General features: G+C 35.8%; 1 protein-coding gene across 1 annotated transcript in view; it reads left to right on the plus strand.

Annotated features, from left to right (window-relative positions):
• The window catches only part of LOC110452760 (muscle LIM protein Mlp84B-like), a 32,900-nt gene extending 23,868 nt beyond the window's left edge, over positions 1-9,032 (plus strand). The window contains exons 6-10 of the mRNA XM_021501432.1: positions 4,405-4,571; positions 5,162-5,327; positions 6,487-6,628; positions 7,441-7,534; positions 8,066-9,032. Coding sequence (XP_021357107.1) covers positions 4,405-4,571; positions 5,162-5,327; positions 6,487-6,628; positions 7,441-7,534; positions 8,066-8,133 — 637 coding nt within the window. The 3' untranslated portion in view covers positions 8,134-9,032. The remainder of the gene's footprint in view (positions 1-4,404; positions 4,572-5,161; positions 5,328-6,486; positions 6,629-7,440; positions 7,535-8,065) is intronic.
• The last annotated feature ends 11,639 nt before the right edge of the window (positions 9,033-20,671 follow it).

The raw sequence follows: 20,671 nt of genomic DNA on the forward strand, positions 1-20,671 counted from the left end.
GTTATGATTGACAGTAGCTATATACAGGTGTTAGCTATAGAAATGGTTATAACTGACATTGAGGTTACGATTAACAGTAACTAGATACAGGTATTAGTTATAGAAATGGTTATTACTGACACAGAGGTTAAGATTGACAGTAGCTATATACAGGTATTAGTTATAGAAATGGTTATTACTGACATTGAGGTTATGATTAACAGTAACTATATACAGGTATTAGCTATAGAAATGGTTATTACTGACACAGGGGTTAAGATTGACAGTAGCTATATACAGGTATTAGCTATAGAAATGGTTATTACTGACACAGAGGTTAAGATTGACAGTAGCTATATACATACAGGTATTAGTTATAGAAATGGTTATTACTGACACTGAGGTTACGATAGACAGTAGCTATATACAGGTATTAGCTATAGAAATGGTTATTACTGACACAGAAGTTGCGATTGACAGTAGCTATATACAGGTATTAGCTATAGAAATGGTAATAACTAACAGGGTTATGATAATCAGTTACTATGAATAGATGGTTACTATGGACAGGTGCTAATTATACAGGGTGTAACTGTAGACAGATGGTAACTATGGACAGGTGGTAGTTATACAGGGTGTATTTGTAGACAGGTGGTTACTATGGACAGGTGGTAGTTATACAGGTTGTATCTGTAGACAGGTGGTTACTATGAACAGATGGTTACTATGGACAGGTGGTTGTTATACAGGGTGTATCTGTAGACAGGTGGTTACTATGGACAGGTGCTAATTATACAGTGTGTATCTGTAGACAGGGGGTTACTATGGACAGGGGCTAATTATACAGTGTGTATCTGTAGACAGGGGGTTACTATGGACAGGTGCTAATTATACAGTGTGTATCTGTAGACAGGTGGTTACTATGGACAGGTGCTAATTATACAGTGTGTATCTGTAGACAGGTGGTTACTATGGACAGGTGCTAATTAATACAGGGTGTATCTGTAGACAGATGGTTACTATGGACAGGTGCTAATTATTACAGGGTGTATCTGTAGACAGATGGTTGCTATGGACAGGGGCTAATTATACAGGGTGTATCTGCAGACAGATGGTTACTATGGACAGGTGCTAATTATACAGGGTGTATCTGCAGACAGATGGTCACTATGGATAGGTGCTAATTATTACAGGTTGTATCTGTAGACAGATGGTTACTCTGGACAGGTGCTAATTATTACAGGGTGTATCTGTAGACAGATGGTTGCTATGGACAGGTGCTAATTATACAGGGTGTATCTGCAGACAGATGGTCACTATGGATAGGTGCTAATTATTACAGGTTGTATCTGTAGACAGATGGTTACTATGGACAGGGGCTAATTATTACAGGGGGTATCTGTAGACAGATGGTTACTCTGGACAGGTGCTAATTATTACAGGGGACAGGTGCTAATTATTACATGGTGTATCTGTAGACAGGTGGTAACTATGGACAGGTGCTGCTAATTATTACATGGTGTATCTGTAGACAGGTGGTAACTATGGACAGGTGCTAATTATACAGGGAGTATCTGTAGACAGATGGTTACTCTGGACAGGTGCTAATTATTACAGGGGGTATCTGTAGACAGATGGTTGCTATGGACAGGTGCTAATTATACGGGGTGTATCTGCAGACAGATGGTTAATATGGACAGGTGCTAATTATACAGGGAGTATCTGTAGACAGATGGTTACTCTGGACAGGTGCTAATTATTACAGGGTTTATCTGTAGACAGATGGTTACTATGGACAGATGCTAATTATACAGGGTGTATCTGCAGACAGATGGTTAATATGGACAGGTGCTAATTATACAGGGAGTATCTGTAGACAGATGGTTACTCTGGACAGGTGCTAATTATTACAGGGCGTATCTGTAGACAGATGGTTGCTATGGACAGGGGCTAATTATACAGGGTGTATCTGCAGTCAGATTGTTACTATGGACAGGTGCTAATTATTCAGGGTTTATCTGTAGACAGATGGTTACTATGGACAGGTGCTAATTATACAGGGGGTATCTGTAGACAGATGGTTGCTATGGACAGGTGCTAATTATACGGGGTGTATCTGCAGACAGATGGTTAATATGGACAGGTGCTAATTATACAGGGAGTATCTGTAGACAGATGGTTACTCTGGACAGGTGCTAATTATTACAGGGTTTATCTGTAGACAGATGGTTACTATGTACAGGTGCTAATTATTACAGGGTGTATCCAGGTGGTTACTATGGACAGGTGCTAATTAATACAGGGTGTATCTGTAGACAGGTGGGAACTATGGACAGGTGCTAATTATTCAGGGTTTATCTGTAGACAGATGGTTACTATGGACAGATGCTAATTATACAGGGTGTATCTTCAGACAGATGGTCACTATGGATAGGTGCTAATTATTACAGGGTGTAGCTGCAGGCAGATGGTTACTACTGACAGGGGGTTGTTATACAGAGTGTATCTAGACAGATGGTTACTATTGACAGGTGGTTGTTTTACAGGGTGTATCTGTAGACAGGTGGTAACTATGGACAGGTGCTAATTATTACAGGGTGTATCTGCAGGCAGATGGTTACTACTGACAGGTGGTTGTTATACAGAGTGTATCTAGACAGATGGTTACTATTGACAGGTGGTTGTTTTACAGGGTGTATCTGTAGACAGATGGTTACTATGGACAGGTGGTTGTTATACAGAGTGTATCTGTAACATGATGATTTATAGGGCATGCTCATCTGTACACTCATTGTTATAACATTCTTAGATGATTTAATATTGTGCCTTGTACTTCAATACATATTAAAGGTCTAATTATTGATTCTAATAAAATGTCTACGTACTGTGGTATGTAATTGTTTATGGAATTATACACTGAAATTACTAATGATGTATATAGTGATGATAAAGTTCCAAATTAAAGGTTGATTATAAAGCGGATTTGTGTTTGTTATTAATCCAACTGACTGTGTTGTGTGTATAACTTAGAAATGCATTTATGTACTGACAATTGTTACTGATGTATGTCAACTGACATTCTTAAAGCATCTTGTTTGTCCTACAATCAATTTCTGTAGAACTGTGTTAGTCGGACTACATTATTCAAATTTAATATCTGTTTTGAAGTTTTGACAACCATTTTATCCCATAACTCTTGAGTAATGGAAAACTAACTTTTTGCTATATATTTTTGTATTTCAGGTTATGATTGATTGGAGTTTACATGTATTTGTTAACCCATTCACCCCTAAGTCACATTTAAACCATACCAAATCAAAGACTTGGCAAGTCAAATTTTAATATGTAGGGGTGAATGAGTTAATTTAAAAAAGGAATTATGCTGGAGTTCAAAAGGGCAACCAGATGTGACTCAGTTGTGATGTCACATATTATTGATAAAATTCAGAATCCAGACTCCTTGATGTTTCACATAGACAACAATGATTGTTGTATACAGCATGTCAATTTCATATAGTTTAAAGGTGTGGCATATGCAGTCTTATGCAAGCTAGCATGTTCCTCTTTAGTGCTACAGATCTTGTTGACACTTGCTGTACTAGTTTTCAAGTAGCTGACTGTCAAATGTTCTGTACAGATGACTAAAATTGTAAATCGAGTTAAAAGGTTAGTTGAATGTCTAACAAAGCTATTTTTTACCAAAAGAATAAAAAAATGATTAAAATATTAGCAATGTTAGGTTTGATTGAAATGATAAGACGTACACCATAAGATATTTATTTTGAAATAAGCCCAGGGGGATAAAACAATGTAGGTGTATGTAGGGGATAATTAGAGTACAAACAAATAGCATTTGTTAGCTTCTTTTTGACTAACCTGCCATAGATATGGATGGGCTTATTACTAGGCGTGGGCTTATTGACTGATAAGTACAGTAGTGTTAGTTCTTTTTGACAGGTTTTCAGATTTCACAGGTTTACTTTACTTATCAAATGGTACAGTGAGACAATTGCTGTTGGCTATACAAAGATACTTTTTCATATGATGAAGCGAGTTCCATTAGGTCAATGAAATTTGAAATTTCTTACTAGGCTTGACTTCCATGATTATCAAGTGTTGAGTAGTACTCGCTGGGGATTGTATTTCAAGTGAAAAATTCAAAGGTCAAGATTTACCTTTACTTTGTATGAAAACTTTACTGACAATAATAGGAGTTTCCTAATGGCTAAATCTCCCTCCAGAATTACCTTTGCATACATAGCTGGTTGAGATTGCTTTCTCAAATCTGTAGAATTTCATGATTGTTATACATTAAAACATGTACACTTGTTGGTGGTAAATTGCATTCATACTGGTGATAAGCTTTGATACCAATTCAAATATCTGTGTGGTCAATATTCAAATATTCTTTTTTTGTGTTCCCAGGAATGTTTCCCACTATGCCCAGGCCCAGGCGGCCCCTGTGATGAACGGTGGAGGTGGAAGTCGGTTTGGGGGTGGAGAGAAATGTCCACGCTGTAATAAGACTGTCTACCACGCGGAGGAGGCACGTGCTAACGGCAAGAAGTGGCACAAACTCTGCCTCAAATGTGGTGAGTGAAAGGGGTTCACAAAAATATGAAAATGAAAATAAAGTGTTAGTATTCCAAACTGTGAACAGACTAATTCGCAGAGGAGGCAGTGTGCAAATTGCAAGAAATGGCAATTAATCAATTTTTGTCGTTTTTTGGCCAGAGAATGTTTTATACGAGCATCATATTAAATTGCATTCAGGAGATGTTTTGACGCTGCTTACTTTGTAGCTAAGTGTAATAAGATGTTGATTGCCTTGTAGCTTACTGTAATAAGATGTTAATTACTTTGTAGCTAACTGTAATAAGATGTTGATTGCCTTGTAGCATACTGTAATTAATGTTAATTACGTTGTAGCTTACAGTAATAAATATTGTTAACTTCGTAGCTAAGTGTAATAAAATGTTGATTGCCTTGTAGCTTACTGTTATAAGATGTTAATTACTTTGTAGCTAACTGTAATAAGATGTTAATTACTTTGTAGCTTACTGTAATAAGATGTTAATTACGTTGTAGCTTACTGTAATAAATATTGTTTACTTCGTAGCTAAGTGTGATAAGATGTTAATTACGTTGTAGCTTACTGTAATAAATATTGTTTACTTCGTAGCTAAGTGTAATAAGATGTTAGACAGCACCACCTGTACTGATCATGAAGGAGAGGCATACTGTAAGGCCTGTTATGGCCGCCTCTTTGGACCAAAAGGATACGGTTTTGCTGGCGGGGCATCAGGACTTTCCATGGATACTGGCAGAGCAGGGGAGATCACTACCGAGTAAGTGAATTTCAGCAGTATGAATTGAAAACCTGAATGGTTCAATATAGAAGTTGTACATTTTAAAAAACGGAAGATTGTTACCAAGATTATCTTAATAACATCTGCTGGAATAGTGTCTGTGAAATGAAAAGGCTTGTTACATCAATGAAGTGTGTTGATTTTTATGACTTCTAAATTCAATGTTTCCATTAATGATGGGCAACTGGTTTTAGATTTTAATCGATAATAGGTGTGTATGATTGGTGAATAAATTTATGGGACTGAACACAAACATAAAATTGATACACTGTTTCACAAATTTAACCTATTATACATTTCTATTTTTGGCAGCCAACTTTTTTTTAAGCATTAACATAAATTCATATAATTAAAATCAACAATGGCTTTCAATGCAAACTTTACATTGTAACACTTGAGTTCAGTAATAAACCTATTACATGTATATCAATTATGGAATATGTAATTGATAATTGGAATTTCTTGGACATAAGCCGGTAAAATTTGGTTCTAAATGTCACGAAGAGGTGTACATAATAGCAAAATATAGCACTGGGTGTCTGCAATCTGATTAAAATCATATCCTAAATTCTCTACGTATCCTAATGTGATACGTAGAGAATGTTGGATATGATTTTAATCAGATTGTGGGTGCCTGGTGTAACAAACAATATCATGACTTGTCTGGTTGAAGTTTTACAGGGAATACACATCGTAATACATGTTATATGTACTAAAAAATATTGAAGTAGGTAAGTGATGGAGTGTCGAAACAAAGGATTCCATAAATGTAAGTTTACAGGTTCTGATGACGGTTGACCTTAGCCATCTGATTTACGGAATCGTTGGTGTTGATGCTCCATCACTTACCTACTTGTATTTACCTTCCTTTAGTGGGGCTCTACTATAATATTTCGGTTTCCACCTCAGATTCCTCTGCCAGTACATCGACCAAACACTACCCACAGGACGTAGGATCATTTCGCCCAATAGTTGTGTACCAATACCTTCATTTATTTCTAAAAATTAGTTAGTTCTTGAGATGAAAATGACTTGATATTCTGTTCACTCAACAGAGCAAAAGGTATATTCCAGATTAAATGGTGGAAGGATTTTGTGATATTTACCAGGTATACATTAATACTTTCTGTATTTACAGGAATGTGTCACATCTGGCCATGGCACAGGCTGCCCCACTGATAGAGGGAAACAACCCAAAGCCCAAGTATGGAGGTACGGACATGTGTGGTCGCTGTGGCAAGCAGGTGTACTTTGCTGAGCAGGCCATTGGAGGGGGAAATGTAAGTGGTCTTGCTTGCTTCTGTATAAGTTGACCTATAGGTGTTCTTTTCTGAGCAGGTCATTGGAGGGGACATGTAAATGGTCCTGCATGCGTCTGTATAAGTTGACCTATATGTGTTCTTTTCTGAGCAGGTCATTGGATGGGATCGTGTAAGTGGTCCTGCTTGCTTCTGTATAAGTTGACCTATAGGTGTACTTTTCTGAGCAGGTCATTGGAGGGGATCATGATCATGCAGGCATCTGTATAAGTTGACCTATAGGTGTTCTTTTCTGAGCAGGCCATTGGAGGGGGAAATGTAAATGGTCTTACTTACTTCTGTATAAAAATGAGGTTATTATTTGACCTTCAGGTGTTCTTTGCCGAACACAATCTGTATTAGCAGCTTCAGCAAACTATTTACCAAGAAACTTTGATATATTTGAACTTCAGTATTTATGACTTGAATATCTGTCGTCAAGATGAATTACACTTCATGACAGAAGGCAAAATTTAATTAGGGGAACCTTTCTGATATACAATATTACCACTGGTTTAGACAATCTGGTTGTCTTCTGGCTTATGTGATGTATATTCAGGAACTGCGTAACTTAAATAAACAACTTTTGAAGACATATAGGTAGGTCCTTTGGTTTCTGTGCACTGTCTTTAGAAACAATGATCCTACATCTGTATAATCATTGTCTCCATAATTTTGCTTTAAAATGAAGGTTAACACTGAAGGGAAGGAAATTGTGGAAAAATTAAGCTGTCTAGCTTTGCCTGCTGGATGTCAGTATTTCTTCCTGTACCTGTTATTGTTTTGTGTTTCAGATCTACCACAAGGCCTGTTTTAAGTGCACTACGTGTGGGAAGAATCTCGACTCCACAACACTGACACAAAATGAAGGAAGTATCTTCTGTAAAGGTTTGTATAGTATTGTTAAGAAATGTGTTGGCATTGCAATGACCGAAACAAAACATCACTCATGAAATTTGAGGAAGTAAAAACCTAGATCAGGGCCAGTATTCAGGAGACGGTTTAATGCTCAAACTCAGATTCTGTGTTCTAGTCCAATTTCTTTTTCCATCAACATATAAATGAAAAATCACATTTCATCAATGATTTGAAAGAATTTTAATTTTAAAAGTTCCTTTTTGATGTTTTGTCAGTGTCACCTGATTTAAGAAAGTTACAAGAAAATAAGTTAAAACACATGAGCACAGAATTCATGCTAGAGCACGAGAACGGTTTCATGAATACAGGACCAGATGTTAAAAAACCCATCGAAAACTACACCATAAATGTCTTGAATATTGCAATGTCGTTCACGACAATTGTTGCATCATCATAGATTATTAATAATGCACTGTTAACAAGACACAAGTTAAAGTCATTGTTCTTTTTTACAATGTATTTGATTTCAATTAATGAGTTCTAAAATATTTTGTTTGACAGCTTGCTATGGGAAACATTTTGGACCAAAGGGATTTGGGTTTGGCCAGGCACTTCAACACACTGCCTAGATATACTAAGACAGATTTCCTGTAACCCATTTTGGGGACCAACTCGGGGACCAGCAACAGACTACAAAACCAGATTTCACACCTCCCAGACAAACCCATTGTTATTAAGAAAATACTCATTTAAAAGTGTTCCTCAGCTATCAGTTTTTGCTAAATTTTCTGCAAGTAAAAAATGTACTGTATTTTGAGAGAGGAAATTGAAGATTTTGAAGATCAGCCACCAAGTTTTTAGTTGATTGTTACATAACTCAAAATATCTTTTTAGTTGGTTCAATTCTGGCTTGTTTTCGTAAAAAAAACACTACTTGAATTGTATTTTTACAATTTATTTAAAACTTATATGTATTTGTTAACTGACCAATCAAATCTTTTGCAATTTTTCTGTACTTTTTTGCAGAAATTATACTTACAGAGATGACATAAATGGTGTTTTATATTATTTTTTATGTCGCTTGTTTATAGTAGAGAACCTGGTCCACTCTGCCAATATATATAAGATAACTTTTATTTGACACAATGTCAGCAACATTATTAAGATGACATTTTAGAAACAACTTTCATCACAAATACATTGAGCTGCAAGAGGACACATTATTGTTCATGTATTCTTGTATCAAGATTATTTCTATTATGAAGAAATGTTATAAACACAATAATATAGATAGAGTGGAATTTTGTTAGCCCAGAAACTTTAATCTTTAATTAAAAAAAAAACATCGAAATAATGAATAATGGAGAAATCATAGAAACATCAATATCAAATTAGATACTGGACTATTGCTGAACATCTTAAATATTGTTTTATGGATACTAGTATGCAGATATCAATGTAACAGAGCGCATGATTAATTAAATATAAATCACTGCCTCCGCACGGGACCTCTGGCTTACCAGTCTTAGGCTCAACCGATCGAGCTAAAGAGAAGTTCTCTATAGCCGAGCATTATATTTCGACTAGTATTTACCAGGGTTACATACTCCCCTTCCAGGAAAGAACTCGTCCCGAGTTTTCCAGGGGTCATAGCGATTCCTTTGCAAGTACCGCCAAGTGTTTTTGTCATATCTCCTGAGTCCCTACCTGGGTGCCAATGTAACAGAGCGCATGATTAATTAAATATATATCAATGCCTCCGCACGGGATCGAACCCGGGACCTCTGGCTAACTAGTCTTACGCTCAACCGATTGAGCTAAAGAGAAGTTCTCTATAGCCGAGCGATATAGTGCTGCTAGTATTTACCAGGGTTACATCAAGAAAGTCAGCTTCCTGGACAGTCAGGGTTAGGATTAATGACATTCATCTAAATATTTATTAGTCCCCCACCAGTACTAGCAGAGGGGAATAAAGTTTGCTCTCTGTCCGTCAATCCATGTCACTTTGAGGCCTTTCTCATTTACTCTTCTTACCTATTGCCAAATTTTGTTGGCAAGAATACTGAGTATCTCTTTGGATGACAGCTGAGTGTCACATACTAACATAAGGTTTTGTGCCCCTGTATATACAGAGTTATGGCCCTTTGTTTGAAGTACTTTTCCTTGGGGGGGACTATGAATTGTTTGAAGTACTTTTCCTTGTTTGTAAACAGTGTACTTCCTGTTTAGTATCATATTTTACTTGTGATAAAACCCAGGGATTACTGGTTACAAATTTAACCCAATGCATGTATCTAATTGCATATAATCTCTAAATTAATGGTGGGCTTATTACCAAGCTTGGGCTTATCACTGGTAATGTAGAGTAAATTTATTGTTGTGTTTGGTAGAGTATTTGCATGTATTCATGTAGAGTATTTGTTCCTGTTATATTTACACTGTATTTTACCGGTCTTACACTGTATTTTACCGGTAGCATTTTTTAAAAATTATGTCAATTTCCTTTTAATATCATATGTACATTGAACATCAGTGTCTGGTAATCAGTATATTTCCTAGCATGATTTTCTGCATTTTTGTCTCTTGTTATTAGTTATATGAGGTAGGTCTGATAACGAATATACTTGGCAATTCTCTGCCAGAGCTATTTCAAAATTTATACTTTTACAGGGGTGGCATGTGAATTTATTAGATTCCTATGATCACTGAATATCAGATCAATAGATTACGTATCAATTTAAGCCTCAACCCCCACCTCTTCCCTCCTTTATATTGATATACTGAGAAATGTTCACTGAAGTTTAACATAAGTCTAGTTTGTCCTCTGGATTTGAAGACAAATTTGTCATGACAGGAAACATTTGTACACTGCATACTTCATTTATACTAAGTAGGGGTGTCACAATATGCCAAGGGTGTATCACGATATATTGCAATACAGAATGAGTATATTGTGATTCGTATCCCGATACATTGTCATGGGAAAGATGTGCTCGATTTTATAATAAGTTGTTGTCAGAATATTATCAAACTTAATCATATATAATATGGATCACATAGATTTAAGACTTTTGTCAAACCAACCATCGATTACAATATTTGAACTCATTCCCACCACTATGAAAAGCCTGTTTTATGCTTATTGACATATATGTTAGAATTTGGAGTAATTTGCAAAGTTAAATTACCAAGCAGAATGAGATACATAAAAAGAAGCTTTTAAAGAAATATTGCGATACAGCAATATTTCATCTCTGTATTGTGGTACAATACGATATACCTGTTTTCCGATATATTGTCACAGCCCTAATACTAAGGGCTGTTCAAGAATTAGCCATAGGGGACGGGTTGGTGCACTATTTAGAGACCCCACCATCCATGAAATCTTATAAGTTATTTCACCCCTATGTAACTTAAGTAAACTTTACCATGCATTGATCTGGATGAGTCTTTTGTGGCCTAAAGTGGTGAAAGGGTTAATATAAGGAATCTCAGGTAGATCTGGTTTTAACTGCACCACACATTATATGTTATACATGTGCCTCCCATCTCCCCCATTTGATTAATTACAGCGAAGCCCTTATTACATGTGAAAGGTGAAATATACACTGGGTAATGTGGATTTTACCAGTGAAGGGCAAATATGTGACAAGGTGAAAGTTTCCCAGTAGACAGTAGTTTATTCTGGAATAGTTCTAACCAGAGTCGCAACAATGATATTCTGTTTATTTCGTTTGTTAATTATACCTCAATGAACTACATGGGCACCAAATTATAATAATTTGGATTGCCATGATTTTGTAATATATATCTATTTTAGTCGCCTTACACCAAAGCTTTTTCCACAGATTTGTTGTTAACTACTTTTAACAATTTCGTGAATTCTAAAGTATAAAATCATGCCAATGTTTACTTACTTTATTTCTTAACGAATCTGTCAAATTTTAAAACATCAAAATCTGTTTTAATTTTTTTTCACTTTTTTTTTATAAAAATATGTACACTGTCATTCTTTTTTTTTTAAATATTTTCTTACATTTATTGCTTTGATAAGAGTAATTGGCATTTTGTTAAAGCTTCATCCATCATATTTAAAGATTGAACAGAATTAAATGAAAATACAATATTCATGTATATCAAATATTAAACGTAAGAATGCCATAACACTTCCATATTAATAATAATAATTCAAACAAACTTAAGTATTCATGCCATTGTGCAATCTTTTGCATATACAGTGTACATTGTTTCAGTTACCACTTCATATAAACATCATTTCAGAAACATCTAAAATAATATTTATTGTTTCAATCAATGCTAAACTTATCTACAGTTTTTCCGTTATCTATAAAAAAAAAAGGGTAATTGCTAAACCGAGAAAGTTTAAAATATGTACCCGAGTTTAAACTTTCACCATACAGTTAAGTTTATGAAAAATGCTAATATTTAAGGGATGCTTGTTGCGTGTATAAGTTAATGTCGTTCAATGTATTTCCAACATACTTTTTGTTAATGTTGCTCACGTTATGTGTACAGAATCTAATATTTCATACATTATGTTGAGTGAACCGATTGTGTAAACGGAAATGAGATGATGGTAAAGGTATATTTAACATGTTGCAATGGATACGGGTCCATTGGACCTTTTGTTATAATATGTATTGTCTGTGATGAGATATGTTGACCTTGTTAGCTTCTCTTTGATTGGATAAGCCTATATGTTGGTTCCGACCGATTTAGTATTGACCTGACAAATCTACCTGGTTTTGTCTTTGTAATCTAATGATTCCACTCTCAATGCAATATTTCATTTCAAAATCGAAGCCTCACAGTTAGCTATTTGATTGGTTTAAGGTAATAAAACCTAGCCAATTGCTTGGTTGATAATTGTCTTTTGAAGATTATAGAGGAGAGATACCTGACTCCACAATTCCGGTCCATTTTACAGTTACGCTGCTGCACAATTCTTTTGATGTACATCAAAGGATCAAGCTGGTTTATAAGGTAGTGTGTGTACACAGAGCCTCTTATTTTATCTGGACATATTCCAAGGGTGTAGAGAGGATACGTTTCGAGAGCGTAACCATTGGATTACAAAAATGACTTGAGTATATGATGGCCTGGTTCGGACTAAGCAAAATGTTATTAGCATATGGTAGGCTCTAGGGGCCTACAAAGCATGTATTTTACTATTAGACCTTTCTGAGGATGGTTTGGCATATTTTAAAAGTGTATAAAAAGCTAAATAGGCCTAATCTTACCCATGATGCCTTTGTGGGGCTGTGTTGGGCCACTGTAATGGTCATATTTTCAAGAGGATATTGCAAGAATTTCAGCCTTCGGAAATAAAGGCATTTACAGTAATATGATCTGGAGAGCTAAGTAATGGCCTACCAATCCTACACTGCCATTTCTAACCTCATTGAGAGTTGACCTGTTGAGTTTTGTTGATGTTTGGCCTCTGTTGGCCTGGTTTTGTTGGGTCAGATAGACTAATGTTACTGTAGTGCCTTTGGTCTTTGTTATGTCAAAACCTTCTATTTTGTCAAAAAATTGTAAAATAAGATATTGATATAATGGGAAAAAAATAGGTGTAATGTAACTATGGTAGATGTGATGGAGTAATATTTTTTGTTGTATTTTTTGGTTACCTGGTATTATTTTTCATATGACAATACATTTTTAAGAATTTTCTACCTGGAATTAAATTTTAATGATAAATCTTTGCTGAACATTTTTGATTAAGTCGGTAGAAAAGAGCAATATAATTTCATAAAAGAAAAATGTGTTCCAACACATTAAATGGTAATCTGTTGTATTTTAAGTCTTTAGCAAGTCTTTTTCTTTATCTCTTATATCAATTAGAATGTTAGGTATAAGACAGGAAATCTCATATGTACAATGTATATTATATGTATTTCTTTCACCCCTAGGAACTTTAGTAGACTTTACCATACATTTTTCTGGATGAGTCCATTATGATCTACAGTGGTGAAAGGGTAAAAGTTTGGTCTATGACAGGGTTTTGTTATATAACCCCTTCTGGTATATATATATATATATATATATATTGACTATAAAGGGCTATTTTATTTGTGAAACATATTAAGCTGAATAATTGGTTTACGACATATATGGCTCCTGTTTTCTTGCTTTTACATTTTACAAATGCATTGTATAGTCTACTTGAATTAGTGGTGAATATCCTCTGCCATATTGGATAAGTTAAAGTGATCGATATTTTAAAGCCATAGAAATCTTGACAACTTCATGAAATCACATTAATGCTCCGCTCTAGATCTGTTCACCAATTTGAATTTACCAAGAGAAAACCTAACTTAAGGATGGGAAATTGTAACCTTTAATACAAACAAGTTTGGAGTTCATGTGAGGAATTGGATTACAGATTGGAGGATAAGTTCTGATTTTAATCAGATGGGTTTACATTTTTATTCTAAGTCAACACATATGTATTATGGCATATATTATCTAAAGCAAGTATTTTAAGATGCTTTTGAAGATTTACTTATTATAGGAGTATAGTTGTTTTGTATATGTTGATGTTGCTTCAGTATTTAATGTTTATTGATGTTATTTAGATTTATTGTCGTGCTTTTTGTGAACTAGTCATAATTTGTTCATCTACAAACACCATCACTACAGAACCTTGTTATTCCAGACATTTAGTTCCTAATTCATTTCAATGCATAATGAGAAAGTCATTTTTACAATCAGAAACTCACAAGATTTATAGATCTTCGTTTTATTCATTCACCCATGAGGACACATTTGAACTCTTCTAATTCAAAGGTTGGAATAGTTCATTATGAAAATTCAGGGGTGAATGAATTTCAATATTTTTCAATATTGTTTATAAATCATTTACAATGTATGCACCAAGAACAAATGGAATGTGTGGAAGGTTGGATTTCCAGGTTTCCGGAGCGCGTATTAAGGATATATATGCTACTGTACCTTACTGGGATATAAACCTCCCTCCATTCCTAGAGAGTTCCAGAAAAGAAAAGAATTTGTATTTAAAAAAAAAAAAGGATTGTATGGTCTTGGTTATTTTAATAATATATCGCATTTAACAGAAACTCAAAAATTTCAAAATGTATTGCACAAATGATAATATTTTGAAAAGATAACCTTATTCTGATTTTCAAAAATATTGATAAAATGAGCAAATTCTCCCTCATAAGATATAAATATTACATGTATGTGTTTGGTAGCATATAACTTAACAGAGTTTTACTGTAAATGTATCCCTGTGACTATTTTTAAATGTATCCCTGTGACTATTTATTTGGTGTTTATATAAACCACAAAGCATTCCTGCTTATATGTATAAATATATTGCTGGATATTTATTTTGTTTTATAAAACCAAAGATATTTAACACCAGGCTTAATTTGTAATGATGGAATATTTATATATATACAGAATTTTGTTGAAAGGTCATATATTCCAATTAAGAACACTGGTTTTGGTAGAGGGATGTGAAGGAATGTTACATACTTGCCCACTCTCCCTTTAAAGGGAGACTTCCTACTATTAAGTATTTTCTACCCTAAGATTGAGCATTTTCAACCAGTGAATATCCTAAACTATTCCAAATTTCCGAGATCTGATGATTTCATCTGAAAGAACAGCTGAAAATATGCCATTTAAAGATGTCCTTTTCCCCAGGGGTGTAGAAACATGCTTTTATTTACCTGGTAAGCTTTTAGGTCTGAGCATATGTAATTTCCCCAATGAAAATTCTAAAAAGTTTGCAAGTATGGGTTGGGTATATTAATGGACTTAGATTTTCCATGGGTATTTTCAGCCAGATTTGATTTTAAACGTGATTAATGTAACCAATGTATTTTTAAAAAAAACAGTTTCTGTTTTATCATTGTGATTAGAAGTTTTATGTTAAGATCAACATATTAGTATGGATTAAAGAACCAATACAGAAAATTCCTTTTGTGATTATAATTTCATTTCCAGTTCGCGCTTACAGATGATTATTACATCATCAAGACAGCACTATTTTGTTTTCTTTGTTATGTCAAAGGAGGTGTTGGTGAAGTTTTTAAGCTGGTAAATATGTTCTTGCCAGTAGGTTGGGTGAGATTTGGTCCATGGTTTTTGTACAGCTGTTCATATTAATGTTGATCTAAATATTAGGACAGTTTCATGATTTAATCAGAGTTTTCAGTTGACGCTTAACATTTGATAATTTCAGACAGTCAAATAAAATGAATTTTGAGGGTCAAAACAAATTTCAAACAGACATGTCGTTTCAAACCCACGAGTCAGAGCTCATTTTGGGGAGTCAAAAGATACTTTAAGATACTAAAAAGGGTCTATTGAATGCCCTGATTTAATGCTTGAGAACTATTAAATATTTCCTGGAAAAGTGACAAATTTTTGGGCAAATATGTATGTAGGTACAGAACCCGCTTCAGTGTCGGATGCAACTTGCATTACTCGTGTGGCCTGATTATACTATGCAAGGTTCCAGGGCTGTTGAACTGTGCCTGAATTGTTGATGTAGAGTAATTCCAGTGTATATACCAGGACTATATATAGCCGACACTTAAAATCTTAAACCCCTGTCACACTAGGGCCGCGTTCCCACGGCGTCCAAGAAAAAACATCCAGAATGCCGATCCCCGCGCAGTGGAATCGCAAGCATCGCCGCGGTAACGCAGTGGCTTCGTGTGAGAGGGGCCTTACCTAGTGCATTGTATTGGGACCTGAAAACAGCATTAAGTATTTTCCAGACCTGACATTATACTGACTTTGTATTTTTCCATGTTTAACTTAGTGCTAGCCAGGTAATATTCCAGACCTGACCTTATGGTAGCCGGGTATTTTTTCAGGTCTGACCTACTTCTAGCCAGGTAATGTTCCAGACCTGACTTTGGGTTAGCCAGGTACTTTCAATAAAATGTTGGCCTGAAGCCTAATGCAGTGTTCAGCATGATAAAAGTTGAACTGAAGCCTGGTCTACAAAGTTGTCTGAAGCCTATAACTTGGCATGCATGTATTTTGCTTGAAACAGACTGGTGATTGGCATGAAGCCCTGAAAGGTCTTTGTCTCAATGCTGTTAATGGTGCAAGGTTTGAAGGAAATAATAATGTTGGGTTGGAAATAGTGTATGGTGCTTGGTCTCAAACGTAGACATTTTGGGTTTGAAGCCTATAGATTTTTGTTTTGTTTAAATGCGAGGAATGGTGTTTGGTTTGATATTTAGATACTGGTGCTTAGTTTGAGTCTTGACTTCTGTCAGTATTATTTGAAGCCTATGCTGTTTTTTTGGTTTAAAACCTGGACCGGTATTCCGCCTTATGAACCTGGTCTACATGTTTAGCCAAAATGTCCAGCCCTGACCTAGCCAAGGATTTGGCCAGTAGAGGGATGCTATTGGTTGGACCATCAGAACCGGTTGTAACGTTAAACTAGTACTTGTTGTGCATGCTTTTTGTATTGTTTATCGATTAATATTGTCTTATTAAAGCATATTTTAGAAATTGCATTCTGCGTTGTTGTTTATTTCTCTACCTCTTATATAGAAGGTCAAGCTTTTGTGGTTAGCAGAGGCTTGAGACGTTAGCTGAATAGTTCAACTCCACCGTGGTAGAAGTGAGTTTTAGCTTCCCTGGTTTAAAATGCCCGATATTTTCAATGGCATGATGGGGGTTTTCCGCCTAATGTAAACCTTTTCCTTTTAACTAACTTTTTGTCGGTGTAACTCTGATTCATGATCAAATCTAGTCGCAGGAGTTTAACACCTCTACGACAGAACAAGGAGACACAGCATCACAATACTCGTCCTACATGTATTTTACATTTCTACTGCGAGTTCCTCTTTGAGCATTAATTTACCATAGGAAATTGCGTTTATGGGGGTTTGAACGCAATTTGATCACCATCATTTTGAAGCGTCCCTTCCCGTCTCAAATAACGTGAGACAACTGTTAGAAACGGGCATTTCGGTGACGATAAACAGTTGCATGAACCTCGTTCGCACTGACGACACGGACATTTCAATATCGAAAAAATTATAATAATTGCGATTGAGTGTTTTGATGTGTTCAAATTAATTATCTTGACATTTTCAAGTTTACAGTGATGCGAATCGTTTAGATTTAAGGGTCATGATTCCTATTAGATTATTCACTTTACCTTACCTAGAATGGTGTATGCGATCTTGTGCCTTGACTTTCGGGTGTCCTTTTGTAATTGCTTTTCCTCTGTCATTCGCCGTGCTTTGTATCTAAACAATCATTTTCGATTTCTTAGAAACCATATCAGATTTTGATCAAAATAGGTGGTAATCATCAGGTAGGTATCAGTATTTATCCTCGAGAAGAATCTGACTTGTGTGGGCTGAGGGACAGACCCTTCAAATGACATCTGGTAATCTAAATTGTGGATTTTTACCGTTATTTCATTGGATAATCCTTATATAATGAGTATCACAATCAGTACTCTAAGAATGGGATTATCAAGGAAAGAGACCCATAAGAGGTCATTTAGTGCAAATCTTTCAAACGGCCTATTTCCTGGTAGATTTAGTAGATTAGTTATAGGGTGATATATTTTCATAACAGGAACGCACGTAAGCAATTCTTTTCTAATGAGACCGATCCTGTTAGGGCTCTTCTCATTTTCAGTTTGACCAAACTCCATTTAAAGATAATACTATCACGATTTCTCTTCCTTACCTACATCCTCGAAATTCATGGGTTTCGTTCTCGATACACTAATCTAACAAAATCGAAGGCTCGCGGTAGGCTATTTGATGGTTTCAGATTTAAAAACCTGGCCAGTCACTAGGCTGATCGAGTGCTTTGAGGATCACAAAAGAGCTACATTATTTAAGAGTCTGACGATTTTACCGTTAGGCTGCCGCGCCGATTCCTTTCATCTGCATCAAAGAAATTAGAGATAGTCTGCTGGTAAAGGTTGCGCGTACAGAGCAGTTGACTTTGTCGAGAGAAGAGAAGAACCTTTGGATTTTGAGTATTTGCTTAATTGCACCCACACATTTTCTCTTCTTAATTCCCTTTATTTATATCGGCTGACGTTGGAGCACAGTTTGTTGTGTTGCAGGCTTGAAATTGGCGATGTACCCATGCTTGATTAGTACAACTAGGTAGGGATTATTTTTCCGTGCCATTCTTACTACAGTGTCGCACTAGCTATGCACATTAACGGAAGTAATTCTTTAAGCATTTGCAATTGTTGCTCAAATTGAGTATGCCACATTTCCAAAAGGTTTTGGTTAACGGCATATAAAATGTGCTGTGGACATAAATCGGTTCCTTTTTGGTTATGTGCATGAATCAGACTAAAAGCACGTTTGTCGGGCATACGAAAGCCACTACAAATACAAAACAAAACAGTTGCAAATTTTCAGGGACATTTTACCATCACACTCATTCCAAAGGTAGCAGGCAGCTTTCCATTATCTAGAAAATACACGAAACTTGCAATAGACGTGACTAGCCAGTTAACAAGAAGCCGGTTAAATGGTTTCCAGATCGAATGTGCCTACTTGAGTTCTTTTTCCTAAAAAAAATTCGTATGGTCTTTTACTCGGCAAAAGCTTCCTCCTCGGACACAAATGCACGTGCATTGTCATTTCTTTAGTTTCATTTGCTTACCTGTATGTAACACAGATTTGGCAGGTTGTTTTTTTTATATCTGAAAAGAAAATAATATTCCTCACAAAATGTCTTCCTGTACGTATTGCTTTTGGTGTTCAAGTCACAACATAACAGTGTTAGTGATCTTCTAAACGTTTTCGCCCGAAGTTATGGTGTTATGTGGTGGAGGGTGTTCTCTTTCAACAGGTTTACCTAAAGTATCAACATTCCGGGCCTTCCCTTTGGAACAGGTGAGGAAAAACTCGAGAAATCTGTCTTAATGTAGATTTGTGTTCAGTGACACATTTACACGTAAAAACTTTCGGTTTTGAAGTTCCAGACACCAAAATGCAATAAAAAATCGATTTTTTATACGACAACCTTTTGTGTTCAACACGTTTTGTTCCATCATTCGTCTGCGCAGTGGGTGTGTCCTCTCGTTCTGCCAATTTTTTTTAGAATTTCCATTTCTGTTTCTCTGACTGCTTTTGATTTTTCGTGATAAACGCTTTCATTCTTTTAAGACTGAAATATTTGCTTGATGAAAAGTTCTTTTCACACAACCAATAAAATTTTCTATGTGACGTTTCGATGACTAGTACGATATGTACACTGTCACCTCCATCGTACAAATGACCAGTGAAGCGTATGCATTACTGTAAATAACTCGTTCTCTTTATAGTTAGTTTGACGTTGCAAAAAGGCAGTGCATTATCCATATTTCTACGGCTAATTTTCTCAGTGTGTCTGATGCCGAGTTCATTTTGGATTCCCTTTATTATTGACCAATCATCATTATAAATCTCTATTGTCGCCTGATTGTGCTGAAAAAGCAGTTACCGTCACCGTTAATTGATCTCCTCTATAAACCGTAACTTGCAAACAGTACAACTAGAGTTTGTGTGGTAATTCCTAAGAACATTCTACTACCATTAGCCCTCCACCACTGGGTCGCAGGTTAGAGACCGACGTGGAGCAGTCGCCAGGTACTGGCCGTATGGGCTATCGTGCACCACCTGACACGTCCTTAATCATAAATTCCCAACGCTGTTAATAGGACGTAAACACAAAAAAAAGCCAAACAAACGTTCAAATCTGTCTGAAATTCGGGAACTTTAGCTTTTGTGCATTATTTTATCTGTTTCCGGATTGTTAGCCATCAGAACATGTTTCTTTTGTTGCTGAGTAAATATGTTTTCGTTCCATCATTTGTGAGATGGTTTTTTTGTTTGGTTTTCCTCACCTTCTCCGTTTTCTTCTTTGACGTAGATAATGGATCTTTTACCAAGAAACTGCTGTCTAACATCAGCCATATTGAGGGCTTCCTATTTTCGAATTTTCGAATTTAGAAGAGCATGTCAGGTCGCAGTGTCAACCATCCTTTCGCTCTGTGCACCCCTGGAATATGTCATAGCAAAATCCAAGGCTTTGTACATCAAAAGAATCTCGCGGTCGCGTAACGGTAAAAATTGACTTGCTTGGAAGTTGGGTGTCGCTCCTCTCTAATCTTCAAAGGATACG

Source organism: Mizuhopecten yessoensis, unplaced genomic scaffold, assembly GCF_002113885.1.
Source record: "Mizuhopecten yessoensis strain PY_sf001 unplaced genomic scaffold, ASM211388v2 scaffold775, whole genome shotgun sequence".
Classification (NCBI taxonomy): domain Eukaryota; kingdom Metazoa; phylum Mollusca; class Bivalvia; order Pectinida; family Pectinidae; genus Mizuhopecten; species Mizuhopecten yessoensis.